Here is an 18,729-nt window from a genome sequence, read left to right as displayed (position 1 = left end):
ATACATTCACATTTAAAGGTACAGGCCACCCCTTTCATCTATGACGATCTGTTCAAGAACTATAAACTTGAAGTAGTGACCTGGTGAAGGTTGATATGTTTGGCTAATGCATTTGTTCTGAAAGCATTTTTGGTTTTTCCAATATAAAAACACATACAAGTCTGACAAATGCTGGTATAAATGACTTTTTTACTACCACAATTGTATTTCTGAAATAATCTAACCCATCCATAACCTTTGAGTAAAACCCTGTCTCCCTCTAATAAAAGGGGTGGCCCTATTGACCATTTACTGGAGTATAAAGAACTGTTATGGCAATTGAGGGTCAATGCCACCACTAGCCCAGGACTTAATGATATGGTTTCACTTAGCAGTTTTTTAAAATTAAAAGCAGATTTCTGCATTTAAATATTCCATGTTTTTTACAACCATGACAAGAATGTTATTGATTTTATCTGTTCTTGGTTATGTAAATATAGTTATAAAGAGATATAACACTTATGGTCAAAATTTACATGACTTGCTAGTAAAATGTATCAAGGGAGCCTGTACCTTTAAATGCGGATGTATTTTTCACAGTTTTTTTAATTGATTTATTGCACTGGTTCTATAAGACTCAGTGTGTAACTTGATTTTATTCTGAAGAAGTCATTGTTAAAAATTGACAAAAGCACTCAATCAAATTTTACTTTTCCTGGTCGTCCAGTTCACTTTGTATTTTCTTAGTTTTGCTCCTTTTGGTTCACAATGGATGCTAGCTTTCCATTACTAATTTCTTTTCTGAAATTGTGCATGTATAGTGCATCCTCATTTTACTTAAAAGTATGTATATAAAACATCTTCTCACCTAATATCTGAGTGTGCATACTAAAGAAAATGTATAAACAATAAGTCCACACTCAATGCTTTTCTGCTTATTATGCATATTTTCAAGGTACTTACTTGTAATTGTTTCCATATTATGTAAGACTTGACATCCATGCATTTCTGTACCTTATCTGTACTATGTATATTGGAGCTTTTCTCCACAGGCCTCCACTGAAAACGGGTCACTCTGACGCAGTGGACTTCCCCGGTAATCAAACTGGAAATAAATAAATAAATAATAGAGTATCAGAAAACAATGCCAGGAAATATATAAATAATTCAGTCAAGCAAAATTTAAGACAGTGTAAAACTCAGAACAGTTAAAAAGTGCCAGAGAATATAGTTATCAGCTCTATATTTCCAGATTGTTTGAGAAGCACACTCAGTCAGAACACAAGGAGATTCCAGCAATGGTAGATTCTAGCAAAGTGTGTTTTTTATAAAGTGAAACAGGAGAAAGGAGAAACAGAAAATAATTCAAGGTTAAGAAACTAAGTGGGTTGGCCTTCTCAAATGTTCTCTCTGTATTAGGTAGAATGAGCTAATGACACTAGACTGGGAGAAGTGCCCCAGATCAAATTTTCAATAGGGGCAGGTAACTGCAAAGCAAACCTCTACCAGCCAGCAGCCAATCAACACAATCCTCTCATGAAGGTAAAAAAAGCTTCTGCTAATTCAAGATGCCCTGGGACATGTGCTCAGAACAAACAACCACTGCAAACAAACAAACTTGCCCAGAGGCAGAAGATCTGAACTGGGACTATACTGCAGCTACTAGCTACACTATTTTAGGCAGAAAACACTAGAGAAATATTTATCACAGCAGAAAAACAGCAGTGAGCCACTAAATGAAAGTTTAAACAGATAAAGGAGCAAGGAGATTCTAGAGAATGCTTTTATCTGCAAACAAATCAGTTATGTGATGCACTCCTTGGCAGGAAATTAGAACAAACAGATGATTAACAAATGGTGAAATTTTCCAGTTAATACCTTTCACACAGTGAAACTAGCTAAAAAAGCTTTACAAACAGTGTGACAGTAAAAATCTTATTTATCGGGCCCTGTAAGGCAGACGACTTTAGTATACTTTGCAGATTAGTTTGTAGCAGTAAAATACAGTAAAAAGTATGCAGCAGATAATAAAAAGTGCTATAAATGGCTAGAACAAGCAATAACTGGCTAGACCAAGAAAAAAAAAACAGGATACTTATTGTTATATATCACAGATCAGAGTTGTGGTCAATACCCCTCCTCCTCTCAGCTCAGTGTGCATAGATGGAAATCCTCTCAAAGTTAGGGCTTATATACCAGAAGATACAACCTGAAACAACTTTAAAAAAAGCTGAAAATAACCAATGAGCGCTTACCCCAAGCCCTAGACCAGCCAACCTCTACCAGCCAACAGCCAATCAATCCTTTCACGAAGGTAAAGAAAGAAAGGCTTCTGCTAATTCAAGATGGCCTTGGACATGTGCTCAGAACAAACAGCCACTGCAAACAGACAAACAGGCCCAGAGACAGCACATCTGAACTGGGACTATACTACAGCTACTAGCTACAGTAGTTTAGGCAAAAAATGCGACAGAAATGTTTAGCACAGAAGAAAAATAGCAGTGAGCCACTAAATGAAAGTTTTAAACAGATAAAGGAGCAAGGAGACTCTAGAGAATGCTTTTAACTGTAAAAAAATCAGTTATATGATACAGTCCTTGGCAGGAAATCAGAACAAACAGATGGTTAACAAATGGTGACAATTTCCAGTTAATACCTTTCACTCAGTGAAACTAGCTAAAAAGCTTTACAAATAGTGTGACAGTAAAAACCTGTATTTATCAGGCCCTGTAAGGCAGACAATTTTAGTATAACCTTGCAGATTAGTTTATAGCAATAAAATAAAGTAAAAAGTATGCAGCAGAGAATAAAAAGCTAGAATCTCCTAGTGTTCTGACTGAGAGTGCTTCTCAAACAATCTGGAAATGTAGAGCTAAGCTGATAAATATATGCTTTTGGCACTTTAACTGTTCATAGTTCTGCATTGACTTATTTTTGCTTGACTGAATTATTTATATATTTGCTGGCATTGTAGTCTGATCTCTGCTGAAACCTTTTTTTTCACACCCTATTGCTGCTTTTTCTTAAAGTTGGTAAAACTGGTCCAATAGCTTTTGTGTTATCTGATTTTCTCAAGGCGTGCTGGTTTAAAAATATTCCCTTTTTGTAAACCCCTGCATACCATTGCTAGAATATCTTAGTGTTCTGACTGAGAGTACTTCTGAAACAGTCTGGAAATATAGAGCTGAGCTGATAAGTATATTTTTTGGCACTTTAACTGTTCATAGTTATGCATTGTCTTATTTTTGCTTGACTGAATTATTTATATATTTGCTGGCATTGTAGTCAGTTGGTGGCTCTTGCAGTTGCCTGCCCCTACTGTAAATTTGATCTGGGACACTCCTCCTACTCCCATCTCATTAGCTCATTCTACCTAATACAAAGATAATTTGGGAAGGCCACCCCCTTAGTCCCTTAAACTTGAATTATCTTCTGTTCCTGCTCTGTCCCTTCTTACTTAAAAAAAATTATTTCAGCTGCTTATATTTTTCTAATTTGTGTTTCTTCCTACTACTCTGTTACTTTATCTTGCTTTGCTTCTTCCTGCAACTTGCTGCTTGTTCTCTAAAGTGTTCAACTGCATCTCTTCTGTTGAGTTTATTACTCCTTCTTTATAGCCTGTCTAAATTGTTAAGTGCTGTTCTTAAGTGTTATTCTAAGCTCTTAGTTTTGGTTTAAGCACTTGGGCTTTAGGCCCACCCTTTAGCTCTCACTGGCCTTTCTCCCTCAGATTCTGACAAATATGGATGGACAGTTTCCGACAGTTTCTCCTGCCAGTCTGGTTAATATGGGCATCCTGAGACAGAGTAGCAACTGCCTCATGCACACGGACAACCATCTACTACTACCACCTAGGAACACAATTTGTGAGAGATGCATTTACATTAGGGACCTAGAGTCCAAACTTTCTCCTCCTTAAGCCAGTATATCTGGCTCTGAAAAGGTTGTTAACATAATCACTACACCTGAAACACCACCCACACCTACATAACACACACCTACATATGCGAAGGTCCTCCACATAAACATACCCAAACAAAGGAAACCTCTGAGGCAAAAACACACTAAATCTCCACAGCCCTCCACACCACATACCACGCATAGTCCACACACCTATGCCTCACAGCCACTTAGGCTTCACCATAAACCCAACATATTAGTCATAGGCGACTCCATTGGGAGACACACAGATGTGCCTCTCACCAGGCTGGATACAGAGAAAGTCACGGTTAGTTGTCTGTCAGGTGCCAGAATCCACCATATCACACACGCACTCAAGTCTCTCAACAACAGATACTGTTATGACTCTGTCATAGTCCATGTTGGCATGATTGACTTGAGATGTACCTCTCTGGACTATATGAAGAGAGACATGATTGTGCTTGCTGATTATGTTTCCCAAGCAGGTATGTCCCTAGCCTTAAGCAGCATTCTGCCGTCACCCAGAATGATGCTTCAATACAAAGAGAAAATGATCGACTTTAACAATTGGCATAGTCTCTGGTGTCATTCCAGGGGGGTGCAGTACTTGATGGCCTAGGAAGATATGCCTGACAGACCACAATGCTTTGCCAGAGATGGCCTGCATCTGTCTCACCTGGGCTTCAGTCTTCTGGCAAAGGCTCTTGCCTCCCCTAGAGTGCCTTTTTTGGAAAGGCGATGAGGTTAAAACTACCAACATAAAAAGTTCAACAAAACTCAAATTAAAGGTCATGCTGCTAAATGCTAAGAGTCTAAACATGAAATTGCACTCATTGCAAACATTCCTAACCCTGGAAAATGCTGACATCTGTGCAGTCACAAAAACCTGGTTCAAAGTTGTGGACAGTACTCCTGCCTTACCTGGCTACACATTCTATCATACATTCAGACCCCAACCTGTGGGCAGTAAAGCCAAAGGAGGTGGAGTTTCATTATACATTAAAGACATACACATCTCCAGGCTGGTCAAATAGTATGATGCACAGGAGACACTCCAGGTGCAGTTAACCATTGCCAAGACCCCTATTCAAATCATAGCTAGCTACTGGCCCCCAAATCTGACTCAAGATGTCCAATCTGACTATTTGAACCTGTTCGAATCTATCAGGTTTCAACCCTTTACTCTGATCCTGGATGACTTTAACTTCCCAAACATAGACTGGAAGAATTACTCATGCCAGAGCACAAATGCCCAGAGATTCCTTTATTTTGTCAATGCAAATGCCTTGGAACAGCTAGTCAATACCCCCACAAGAGGTGATGATATCTTGGACTTGGTATTAACCAACATAAGTAACCACTGCAGCATCCCTATAGTATCATCCTCCCTGGTAAGATCTGACCACAAAGTGGTCACTTTCGAAGTCACCATCTCCCTCAATCCCCTTCTAGCTAGGATCAGATGTAAAACTTCTCCAAAGCTGATTACAGCCTCCTGAGGGATGGTATAACCAGCTTCACAGCCCCCTCCCCCTCTTTAGGAACTGCACCAATATCCAAAACTACACCAAAGCACTATATGAGCATTTATACAGATGCATGTAATCAGGCATACCTGCTAGGACTAAGTCATCCTCTGCAAGGAAGAGTAAACCCATCTGGTGGACATCTGCAATAAATAAACTATATAACAATAGGAAAAAAATGACTGTCCGAGACCAAGAAGGAGCAGGTGCCCAATTGGAAGTAATGTCTCCTTAGCCTGAAAAAGTAAATAAGAGCACTAGTGAAATCCTCCAAAGCAAACTTCAAGCCCAAATTGGCCACTTCTACTAGAGACAGTCATAAGGCCTTCTTAACATATATCCGCCACCTCAAAGGAAGCACCTAGATTTGTTCAAAACTGGTGGTCAAGGGCACCACATATACAAATGCCATAGATATAGCAAACTTGCTGGCTGACAGATTCAGTGAAAACTTTACCCCTCTGCCCCCCCCCTCCCATCAGTAAATCAGGACATCCCCAGTACCTACCCCTTCCCCTTATATCTAAAAAACTTGTCATCACTGCTCTCTCAAAGGCAAAAACTGCAGCCTCCATGGGACCTGATAACATCCCAGGCTGCATCCTACATGAACTTAGGTGGGAACTTGCAGCACCACTAGACACCCTGTTCAACTAAAGCCTTGAGTACTGGCTTTGTCCCAGCTGAGTGGAGGTAATCCACTGTCATCACTTTACACAAAGGTGGAGTGTCCACCGATCTGGGAAAATATAGACCCATCAGCCTAACTAGCCTGATCTGCAAGGCTGTGGACCAGATTATCATGGACCTCATCAACAAGGACATTGGCAACCTCCAAATACTTGATCCCACACAATCTGGCTTCATCAAGGGGAGGTCATGTCTGCTAAATTTGGTCAACTTCTTTGAGACAGTCACCAAAGCCATGGATGAGGGGAAGATGGTGCACACCATCTACCTAGATCTGGGCAAAGCCTTTGACACTATTCCCCACTCAGGCATAATAGATAAACTCTCTCAACTAGGCATCAATCCGTATGTTACCAGATGGGTAGCAAACTGGCTCACTGAAAGAACCCACCTAGTCAAAATCGGGGAGGCCAACTCAAGCAGTAGACCTGTAACAAGTGGCGTACCCCAAGATTCAGTCTTGGGGCCTCTATTATTTGGGATATACTTTTCTGAGGTGCAGGCCAAAACCAGTGGGCTATGGCTGACCAAGTTTGCAGATAACTGCAAGCTGGGTGCTGTCATCAATTCCTGTATTGATATGTATATCCTCCAAGAGGGTCTCACTCAGACAAATGACTGGTGCCAGAAACATGGCCTCAAGCTGAATACCAAAAAATGCATCATCATCTCATTCGGGGATAGTGACGTCCCCACAAATTATCACATTAATAACAACGTCCTAAGCACTCAATCAGTTGTGAGGGATTTGGACACCCAGGTTGATAGCAACCTGAATTTTGACCAATATGCTGCTTCCATTGTATGGAAAGCCTTCTACATGGCCCACCACATAAATAAGTGTATCTCATCCAGGGGCAAGGAGTTCATAACATCCCTGTATTATTCCCTTATAAGGCCCATTATTGAGTACAATGCCCCTTTCGGTATGTACCTAGCAAAGAAAATGCAGCAGCAGGAGAGACCACAGAGGTTTCTCACCAGGAGAATCCAGGGCCTCAAACATCTACCATACACAGATATGCTAAAATCCCTATCCCTCTACTCGGTTTCATACAGACTGCTCAGAGGTGACCTCTGTCTAGCATACAAGGCATTCACGGAACCCACCTTGGTGGGACTGCTGCATATCTGCAAGTCACGTTCCACTTGAGTAACCCGCACGCGCGGCCTCAACCCGGTCTGGGACATCAACAAGACTTGTTGGCGGGACAGATTTGTGTCCCAGAGACTCCCTCATCTATGGAATAGACTCCCTCTCCACATCAAGTAGAGTACCTCTTTACACCTTTTTAAGTGCAACCTGGATAACTGGATGGGAAACAGGAAATATATCCCTGGGATTCCACCCATGTCCCTGCTGGACAGGGGCATCGGGTGCTGATTTGTCTAAACATGGGCTAAACTCTTGGCTAGGCTTATAAGGGACTCAGAGCCAATAGCCTAGTAACTTCTTATGATCCTATGATAAATGGCTAGAACAAGCAATAACTAGTAAAAATAAGCAACAAAAAAACAGGATACTTATTGTTATATATCGCAGACCAGAGTTGTGGGCAAAGTCCCTCCTCCATTCAGATCAGTATGTATAGACAGAAATCCTCTCAAAGTTAGGGCTTAAATACCAGAAGATACAACCTGTAACAACTTTAAAAAAGCTCAAAATAATCAATGAGTGCTTACTCCAGGCCCTAGACCAGCCAACCTCTACCAGCCAGTAGCCAATCAACACAATCCTCTCAGGAAGGTAAAGAAAGGCTTCTGCTAATTCAAGATGGCCTGGGACATGTGCTCAGAACAAACAACCACTGCAAACAGACAAACAGGCCCAGAGACAGCAAATCTGAACTGGGACTATACTACAGCTACTAGCTACACTATTTTAGGCAGAAAAGACAACAGAAATGTTTATCACAGCAAAAAAAAAAACAGCAGTGAGCCACTAGCTTTAAACAGATAAAGGAGCAAGGAGAATCCAGAGAATGCTTTTAACTGCAAACAAATCAGTTATATGATGCACTCCTTGGCAGGAAATCAAAACAGATGATTAACAAATAGTGAACATTTCCAATTAATACCTTTCACACAGTGAAACTAGATAAAAAAGCCTTACAAACAGTCATCTGAAGTTTCAAGTGATTAATGAACTCCAACACAGCTAAGACCAAGTTTGTAGTAAATCACTTAAAAGCTCACATATGATTTTCCTCACCATACTGTGTAACATTTCATAAAAAGTATGCTAGTGTTATTATTATTATTATTATTATTATAAAATGTGAGTCAAAATATAGGTAATGACATAATTTACATAAAATGGTGAATTGTGTGAGAAAACATGTTATGAATAATAAATCCTTAGAGCACATCTGAATGCCTCAGAGTCTCATTCTTCCTGATGTCCTGGTAATATCTGTCAGGTGCCACCCAAGTAGCAGAGAACAATCACCTCCTTCTCCCAAGAATGAGTGACCAGCAGTGGCCACTGAATTCATAGATTCATAAGTGTTTACTAGGCTAACAACCGCAATGGCCTTTTTAAGCCTAGCCATGCATCCCAAATATCTGTCAAGTTCTGATACCCCTGATAAGTGTAAGCATGGGCATGAGAGATGAACCATTTACATGTTATCTGTGTCCATTTGAGACATAGGTGCAAAACCATGGATGAAGTTCCGGTTTCCAATCCAGTTGTCCAAGTTACACTTGAATTGGATTAGGGAGAAATTCTGCTTCACATGGCTGGGGAGCCTGTTCCACAGATGGGGTATTCTCTGGGACATATACGTATCTCTCCAGCAGGTCCTATTTATATCACAGACAAGGTTTACAGCTTTAATGTTTCAGGTTATAATTTTAAAACAATACGGATGATAATCACTAGTATACAGATCTAACAAGAAATCAGATCTGACATCATACACTGTGCCTTTTTTATATGTTTTTCTGTACCATCCAGATCTTGTCCATAAAACTGTAAGTTGTTGTTTAATACCTTTGAAATTTTCAGCCTGTTACTTTGGTATTTTCTGATGTCATCTTTTTCAAGGTGAATAACATTTAGGAATTGTTTTTGTTCCTATTTCCGATCCGGTAGGGAGTCTTGCACCTGGGTTTCAGGAATTTCTTATCAGCATTTCTCCTTGAATTTGTACCAGACACTGTTACATACAGCTGAATGCCTTTTTTACTTGAATTAAGGAGTTATCCTTAGCAGCATTTTTCTTCAAGCTGTACCAGACCCTGAACATTCATGTTACATTACAGCTGGATGCTGTTTTTTACTTGATTTTTTAGCTATGAACAGTTTAACAGTTTGAATGGTGCAGTGGTGCAGTGGTAGCATTGCCACCTCACAGCAAGAGGTTCCCCAGTTTAATTCTCAGCTGGAGTGCCTTTTGTGTGGAGTATGCATGTCCCCCTAGCTTTCATGTGGGTTTTCTCTGGGTACTCTGGTTTCTTCCCATGTTACAAAGACATGCATCTAAAGCATTTCTCCCCAGGCCTCTGCTGAAAATTGGCTTTGTTCCAAGTCAGACTTTCCTGGTAAGCAAATGTTAAATAAATAAATAAGTCTTTAGAATGGGTAACTCTGGGGTTGCTTGTTTTGCAGCTATGCAGGAGGTCCATCAAAGTGAAGTCTGACAATGCTCTGTATGCTAGGCATAGATTTCCCCTCAAAAGCCTGTAGAATACAGAATACAGGAATAGAGCCTTGAGGCAGTCTGCATAGGACATTTTACTTACGCCCTGTATTCTTTTATATATATATATATATAAATATATATATATATATGTATATATATATATATATATATATATATATATATATATATATATATATATATATATTTATATATATATATATATATATATATATATATATAGACACACACACACACACACACACACACATATAAAAGCATGTTTAATTCTGAAAGAATATTGAAGCAGTGAGATTACCATAAACTTGAAACATTTAACACAGTAAATTGTCACATAAATGCTAACACTACAGCTGACAGCAGATATGGTCCATACTTCTCAACCTTTTAGTGATAAAAATCATTACAAAGTCAAAAATAATGGGGTACAAAGGCCTAAAAATAGGGACATCATTTAAATATTGCTCTTACAAACTTAGAAAGTTGCTGGAATAAAATAATTTGTTTTAACATGCATTTTCTGAATGATATGAAGTCTGAAACTCAAATTAATGCCATTCTTTTGTGACTTCAATACTCAGTGATCTTCTAGAAAACCACACATTTTATGATTAACAGACCAAAAATCTGAAGGAAAAATCTGGACATTTGAGAAGTATGTTATGGTCTACTCTGTGTATCAGATGATTACAATGCTTTAACAATGTTATAAATCTTTGCCAACTTTCTGCTGCACCTGAAGAGTCTTTTAATAATACCTGCATGTATGATCGACTGTTAATTGTATAGCCACTGGGGACAGCTCATGCCTGCAGAGTGTTGGAACGTAGTCAGGGACATTCATAAGGCTCATGAACCTTTTCATTTTGTCATTTTGTCTAGCCATGATTGACGGGATCCAGTAGACTCCTTATATTTTTCTACTGGTTAGTCTTTGCAGTATATTCCTAATGCTTAATTGCTGCTGCTGCCACTGCTGGATCCCTCTCACTCTTCACATACATACACACACTTTTGCTTTCATTCACACACACATGCATGCATACACTTGCACACACAATTAGAAACAAACACACATAAGCAAATACACATGCACACACTTTTTTAAATGCTTCTTTTTCTTTTACACTCACTCAACAGCAAAAACACTGCTTAGAGAGTGTAAAATAATGGCTCAATTGATCTCGCTCGTACTCTCATGCACATATACACTCACACATAGTTCTATCAGTTAAATTTTCTACTTCTTTTTTTGTTGTTATTTTGCACTCACTAAACAGATCTGCGAGTGTAAAAATAATGGCGGCATTTAACTTTCATTCAGTATGAGCTCCACAGCTCTACAGCAATGTAATCTTCATTTTTTCATGGGAACTGCTGCTATGGCAACAACATAAAAAGACTTCTTTTACCAGCAATAGCAATGCAAATTGAGGGTTTTATTCATAATGGGAAGTAAAAAGAGACTTGGGAAGGGCAAATGCACAAAGTCGTTTAAATAAAATGATACTGTGGGCAGGAACTATGTAACATCATTAAGGTAGGTGTTACTTTGGTCGTCAAGAATAAGTACCCAAATTAAAAAAAACTCTGGGATTGGCCATTTAAGACACCACAGCTATCTTATCCATGCTAGCCAAGGAGTCTAGCTGGAACACAGGGAAACTAGCAGTAGTAGTCAGAGCTAAACACAAGTTAGGCCATCATCTTGGGCTGCCAGTAATGTCCCCCTTCCTCCTTATTTTACTGTGCCAGACTGGGGGGGGGGTTCACAATTGTGCCCTATTCTGTTAGCACATACTTTTTTGTCTGGGCTCTAGCTTCCCTTGATTCTGAGGATAGAAAGCTCTGACTGTAGATGACGAGCACATTAACGGTGCCCTCAAATTTTGGAAGCTATCAAGGCATTCGATCTTTGGCAGGATGCAGCTTCCATAGATTAGGCTACAGCAGTAGTAATCAATTTGAACATCTACTGATGTGGTAAGTATATTTACACCACTGTCCTTTCTCTGTATGTGTTTTTTTTTCCATTTCCTGTGTCTTTATCTACTATTATCATTATTTTAAAATTTCCTATCATCTTCTTGTTCTCAATTTTGTAATACTGCAAACCTGCTATTTTGCTGTCCCACTTCAGTCCCTTTATGCTTTCCCATTCATCTTCTCTTAATAATTTCTTTTTTTCTTCTGAGTCTCTGTCTGCATTTCCATTTGTTGGTTCTTTTTCTTCAAATATATCTTCGCTCTCTTGTATTTGTTCTGTCAAGTTCACCTTCTTTTCTAGAATCTCTCTTCCCATTGATATCTTGAATATCCTCATTTTCCTCACAGTCAAAACTCCAATGACTCTGGTTTCCGCATTTGGTACATAGCATTTTTCCTTTTTTTTTGCCATGTGACCCCTTTGTCCACGTTGTTTACATCTCCTTTTATCACATTTACTGATTAGATGTGAGTTACACACACAATAATTATACATTTAAGGCTGGCCATTGTACTTAGCCAGGCCTTTAACTCCATTATCAATAACAATGCATATTTTCAATCTCAAACAGTATTGCCCACCATTTACCACACAGCAGTTCACAATTTGCATTCATAATATGATTTTAAAATAAAGGGAACATTACTGCAAAATGTGAAAAATAAGATGTAATTTCTTTTTCCGATAAAAACATCATTCCCAAGTTTCACCATTATTTATTTTTTTTGACCATATTTATATTCCCTGAAAAAAAATACTTATTTCAGGGAAACATCTCTTTCTGTTTTTTTGATTGCTGTCATACATTTTTGTAATAAAGAAAATTAAAGAAGATGTCTCAAAATTTGTCAGAAAAACTTCCATTCTCTTCATTTTTTATTTTAATTTTTATTTATTTATTTATATAATCCTTTTCTAGCTTAGATTCATGGCATTGATCATGTATTTCTGCTGCATGTTTCACCATTCACTGTTTCTGCTAACACTGAAGCCTGACTTTTCTCACTTACTGGGTATTTTACTCCATGCTTGAGAACATGTCTTGTTGCACTCTACAGTCACTTCACCTTCCATCTCACCAAACTCTTGCTTAAAACATTCCTATTCTGCAGTACCCATCTCCTTCTGACAGCACCAGTCTGCTGCATTTGACCACAAAAAAGTGATGTGTCATTACCTGTCTCTCCTTCACTGAACATCACTTTTACCACTTATTCATTCAAAACATCATCTGAAAGCTCAGTAGTAATGGTTTATGGTTCTGTTAGTATTGCCCAACACACTAACTCATTTACTGTGCTTCATCCTGCAGGAAAGAGCGCTTTAGTAGTGATAAGAATGGGTGAAATTCCACAGCGCCTTCAGCAAATTTCACCTTCTTAGTAGGACACATAATAGCGGTAGCCAGTGTTGATCACAGACCCACTCTGTTCATCAATTTGTTCTGCAAACTACCCAGAAAAGAAAAAAAAATGGGGGAACTTGGGGTTAACATGGCTAGGCTTATAAAGGCTGTAGGCCTGCTAGACTAGTAACCGCCAATGAGCCTATGAATCCTGCCTCATATCTTCCCTGAAAAGAGTGCAGTGTCTTAGTTTGACCAACCCACTTAAGAAAAGAGAAAAATAAATAAATATATAAATAAACCTTTATTTGTGAACCTCTAGAATGGTCATCAGCTCAGAGGCAAAGATAGTTGATAGCAATGGGAGAAGTTGGTCATTTGTTGGATGGGCAACATTGCATCCCTTGGCGCCTAGACTAACTGACCCACCACTTGATGGGATGTCTAGCCTACATTAAGACAGGTGGTTAAAGAAACTAATATTGGGTGAGTATATGATTGAATTCCTCAGCCCCTCAAGATTCACTCACTTCTTTCTTGTCATCTTTCATCAGAACTTCAAGCATGATCAATTCATCCTCCTTATTTGGTTTTATACAAAAGCAATGTTTCTTTACACACCAATTCACCATTCATGCTTAAGGTGATCAATGAAAAATCCTAACCAGAGTATTCCTGTTTCAGCATTTTTTAAACTGTTCCAGTACAGGTGAATGGTTATTGGAGTGTATGGCTGTTCACAGATAACTTAGATTTTGCAGTCAGAAAAAAATCCTTCGATAAAGACTTTGATCTGTTAGCTGCTTTCTCTATCCAAAAGACTGTGTTGCAAAGTGGCTGAAGTTACCTTAGTGGAATGGCTTACAGACCTGCATTAAATTCTGCTAAAATATATAAAGATCTTGCCGTGCAACACCAGAGCATACAGTAGGGTCAACTTCTCAGGTTTTCTTTTATAATGCAACTTTAGATGATGATGATGATTGTTCAGCAGCAGTTATGTGGTCTGCTGAGAAGATCTTTGCTAACCACTGCAGGCTTGATGTGAGCTCTAAGTCTAAGTCATCCTTTGCGGACATGGTGACAAGGAAAATATTCTCATGATGGAATGCTCCAGGAGGGAAAGCCTGTTCTGCTTTTACTGGAGAGGAACCTCCTTATACTAGACACAAATGATATGCACCTAGTTTAATGACAGATGAGGATGAGCTGGTCTGTTCTCAGTGACATACCTACTGTCTCCCCCTCCTCTTGCTGACTCAGTTTACATGTCTATTTTTTTCACCACTTTGTATGGCGTTGCACATATCTGGAAGGAAAGGTCACATCATAAATCATTATTTTCATAAGTTGAGGAACTTGTAGCCTGAAAAAGCTTTTGGTGATGAGCTGTTTATTGTCTACCAGTAATAGCCATGCTGTTACTGAGCATGGATTTGTATATCCAGATCTATTGTTTTACTAGATTCATAACTTTCATTTCTTTTCCTAATGGCACGCATACTGAAGTGATGTCAAGTTCTCATTAATTCTAAATACCACTTTCATATTGACCACATTGCTTTACAACTTGCATTCTAATCCTGTACTGCTGAAGTATTGCTCACTACTTAGTATCATTTGTTACAAACATTAGAGAAAGACTGGCCATTAAGCTAAATCTGCACAGATAATTTACGGTTTTCAAACAGCAGTGTTAAAGACTCCCAGCAAACATATATTTGATTGTGTGCACTAACACAACAGCACAAGAAGGCTGAAGGCTATTAATAGTGTCAATAGTACAATAACATTTGAAAAAAAACTGGCATACAAAGGTAGTGCTAGGCTAGCAGGGAGTATCCAACCTTGTACCTTGTGTCTGTGAATACCTTAACCATTATACCAACTCCTCCCCCATTTAAGGAATAAAAGACTGCACTTGGATAAATATAATTGGTCAGTAATTCCATTCCACTTCATTTGAAACTGTTAGTCATATATAAATGTTTTCACAATGTATGGTTTGATTTGGCAGTGTCATTGTTTCAGTGAAATAATAATGGGTTATTTAGTTGTTTAGTCAACAGATTTGCAATATCCAGGCTTGAAAGCAATGCTGCTGATAGTTTTGTTAATTTAATTCACTTCTTTTCTCTCTGTAGGTTGCTCTAATGTAATATGCTTTAACGGACGAAGACTGATTTGTTCTAATAAGTTTAGAATGCATTTGGCCAGTTCTTCAATACTGCCTCAGTTCAGTGCAGAAATCAGCTCTCGGACAACATTTATAAATTGTTCTCCAAGTGAAGAAAGCCTACTGGAGCAGTTACTAAATAGAGCTTTTGCAAGCAGACAACCAGAGCTCTACCTGGAACTTAAGGTCTGTAAAATATGATCTTTTGCAATTATATGCAATGGTATTAAGCAGGAAGAGGCAAAAATACAATTACCACTAAAGTTAGATATTTCACCTGAGTAGTTGCGGGAGAAAACATGACATGATATGTTGATGGTTGTATGTGGGTTCTGGTATACTGTTCGAAGATCTCTATGATACATGCACATCATTATATATGCCCAATCACAAGTCTTGTATTCAGTAAACTGATAAAACTGGAGATTACAGTTCACTGTAGGAAACTGCAAGTACTTCTTTTGAATATGGAAGATAAAACTTCAGATCATAATGAGAACTAATACCCAAAGCAGCAGAGTATGGTTATAAATAAAATGGGAATACATATTACTCAAATATTTCAATATGCCCTTTGTCAAGTCAGATGAAAATCTGATTGAAAGATCGATCTGATATGAGGTCTGTTCTCCATAACACCAGGACTTGAGACCAACAGACATTAGAAATGGTTGAGAATATTAACCTTTTCTAAGCTATATTGCTGCCTCCACGTACAGCTGTGTCATTCCTCTCCAGATGTGTATTGCTACATTCAGAGATTGCATGTAAAGGTGTCTCTAGGCTACCTATTTAAGTACTGTGTGATAATGATTTTCCAGAAAAAAATGAAAACAATGACCTTTCTTACTTTGTTTAGGTTGTATACCTTTCAACATCTTAGTGCAAGAAAAATAGACAAAACCAAAATTAATTGGGGGACACAAACCCAAAAATAGAGACATGTTTTAAATGTTGCACTTATAAACTTAGAAAGTTGCTGTAACAGAATTTGCAGTAGCATGTATTGTCTGATAGATATGAAGTCTGAAACGCAAATGTCTGTCATTAATGATTAAATCCATAGTGATGTGCCAGAAATCCAATCATTTTATAAGGAACAGACCAAAGATATGAGGCAAAAATCTGGACATTTTGCGAAAATCTGGACAGTTGAGAGATGTTTGGGTGTGACTCTGATTCTTCTGCTGTTCTGACAACTATTTTTACTTTTCATGTGGCATCTCTCATCATTTTCTTCCTTTACCCTGTTGTCCCTTATCTTATTGATTAGTGCTTGTGGCATTTTTAAACTGACTTTTCTAGCCCAGAATCTTAAATTCTTTATTGCTTGTTGGGCTCATAAGTCTGGCCACTGCAGATCTTTTTTTTTTTAAAGTGTAGCAGCAGAAACAAAATTCCACCTCAAGATAGACATGACTGCTATATGTACTAGGTGCTTAATTTGTTGTGCAGTCACTGCAAATGCCTATAACTGTGGGGCTCAGTTAGTTACCCACTTTTGAAAGCATCCTTTCTTCATCTCAAGATCAGACAGGCAATCTAAGTCCTCAGAAATGAAAGTCATCAAATCTCTAGACATTGACTTCTTTACAAACTTCTAAGTCTTATAAGAAGTTTAAGCCTTAACAGGTTTTGCAACTATGACAGAGAAAATGAAATAATATGTCATTTTGAAAGCTGTTGGCTCTAAGTCTACTGTGACATAATTGTCTAAATGTAAGAGCTCAACTAACTATGTACATTCTGAGGTTTTTAAAATCATCTGCTCAAGGCCGGCTTGTCAGATAGTTTATCCCATGCCTGGTTATCCTGTGCTTGATTGTGACAGGTTTGCAGATGCCATTTTCAAGGCAATGAATAGACTTTCTGCTGCCTCATCTCTTTAGGGTAACATAAGGGACAGGGATGGTTTAGCCATTATGTCTCACAAGCCTAGGTCTTCCTGGCTGTCCTCGCTGAGCTTCTTCTCATATCTGCCATATCTGCGGTTGCCAGCATTGCCATTTTGGTGTTAGTGCCAGTGCAATTGTCAGAGCATTTTTTTCTGTGTTTGGGACTACAGTGTCCTTACAACACCATATGCCTTAGTGTAGCTGGTTCCATCATCAACCTTCCCATTAGCACCAGTGCTTTTGGCACTGTCGCCACCTGTGCCAATGGGCCACCTGGCCCTGGCATTAAAGGATTGCACTTAGTTGCCACAGTCAATGCCAGCTGTTTCATTGTGATGCAAGTCCTGGTGTACCCCATCCTGCAGCAGCTGGAGGTAGTGTTTCAATGTGCCATGAACTAGTGATGTCCAACCTGCTGCTAAACATGAAAGCTTCCTTGCAGAAGATGCCACAAATGTCCTTTGCTGCCTCAGTTCAAATGATTATACATATGATGAAGAAATCTTTTTCTCAGTTTTCGGCCCTGCCCCCTTTCATGTAACAGCACAGTAGAAATCTCAAGGTCTTTTTCACCATCCTTCTATGACATAGCACTAAGGGTGAGGGACCAAGGTATACAATCTCATCTGAATGTCCAAGGAAAGCAATATGCAAGAAGAATCACATCAACTCCCATAAGGAGTCTTCACCTGAAATGACTGTGCCTACGATGGCACAGTCCTCACTGATCTCCTTCTCATAGCTGCCAGTTCTGAGGTTGCCAGCATTGACACTTTCAGTGCAAGTGCCAGAGAATTTTTCAGTATTTCGGCCTACAGTGTTCTTATTATATCCTCCATGTAGCAAATATAGAAAAAGGCCTTTTAGACTACCCAGTAGTCCTGTTGAGCATAGCACTCAGTCTTTCATCCCTGCCATAATGTGTAATATGACCTGTCATAATATGGAACAAGTGAGTAAAATGTTGCACACTTATTTAGTGACTTTAAGTAGGAATCTCACAATATAAAATATTTTACTTCATACTTACTAAACAGTCAGTTAATGAATTAATATGATTTGTTATGAGTTTCCATGGATATTTGTTAAAACATTTTAACAATGGTTGTGTGACAAACTCTTTCATTGTGGAATGGGATGCAGTGTGCAATTTTTAAGGCTTAGAACAAACAACTGTTTCTTATAATAAGGTGAAGATTAGAGCTACATTTTTGGGTAGTCCCTCATTCTTAAAGTGACCACTAATGTGGCATGATGGCTCCATTGCCCAACAAAGCTGACCAGGTCATCTCGTCACTTAACGTTTGAAACGTTAGGACAGAAACTCTTAAGCCAGATTCTTTGTAGCATGAGCTGCAATTAAGAAGACTGCCAGCTTCCAGAGTCCTACTATCCATCCAAGATGGTTTAATTCTCCACTTTTCATTGAAGATGTTGAGCTATATAAAATGTATGGTAGAATTCCAGAAAGGCCTAGTGGATGAGGTATACCACTTACTGGCCAAGCTGCCTCATGATTCATAGAGAAAAGTATTATCCAAAAGG

The 18,729-nt window shown here is 38.7% G+C and overlaps 1 protein-coding gene across 1 annotated transcript in view; it reads left to right on the top strand.

Annotated features, from left to right (window-relative positions):
* The window catches only part of LOC122787923 (dynein beta chain, flagellar outer arm-like), a 5,188,001-nt gene that overhangs the window by 3,706,966 nt on the left and 1,462,306 nt on the right, over positions 1 to 18,729 (top strand). The window contains exon 76 of the mRNA XM_044054850.1: positions 15,258 to 15,475. Within this exon, the coding sequence (XP_043910785.1) occupies positions 15,258 to 15,475 (218 nt within the window). The remainder of the gene's footprint in view (positions 1 to 15,257; positions 15,476 to 18,729) is intronic.

This window comes from Protopterus annectens, chromosome 13.part0 (assembly GCF_019279795.1).
Source record: "Protopterus annectens isolate FY-2018-M chromosome 13.part0, PAN1.0, whole genome shotgun sequence".
In the NCBI taxonomy this organism is placed as follows: domain Eukaryota; kingdom Metazoa; phylum Chordata; order Ceratodontiformes; family Protopteridae; genus Protopterus; species Protopterus annectens.
The sequence above is the reverse complement of the archived record's forward strand: the minus strand, read 5'-3'. Positions and strand labels throughout refer to the sequence as shown.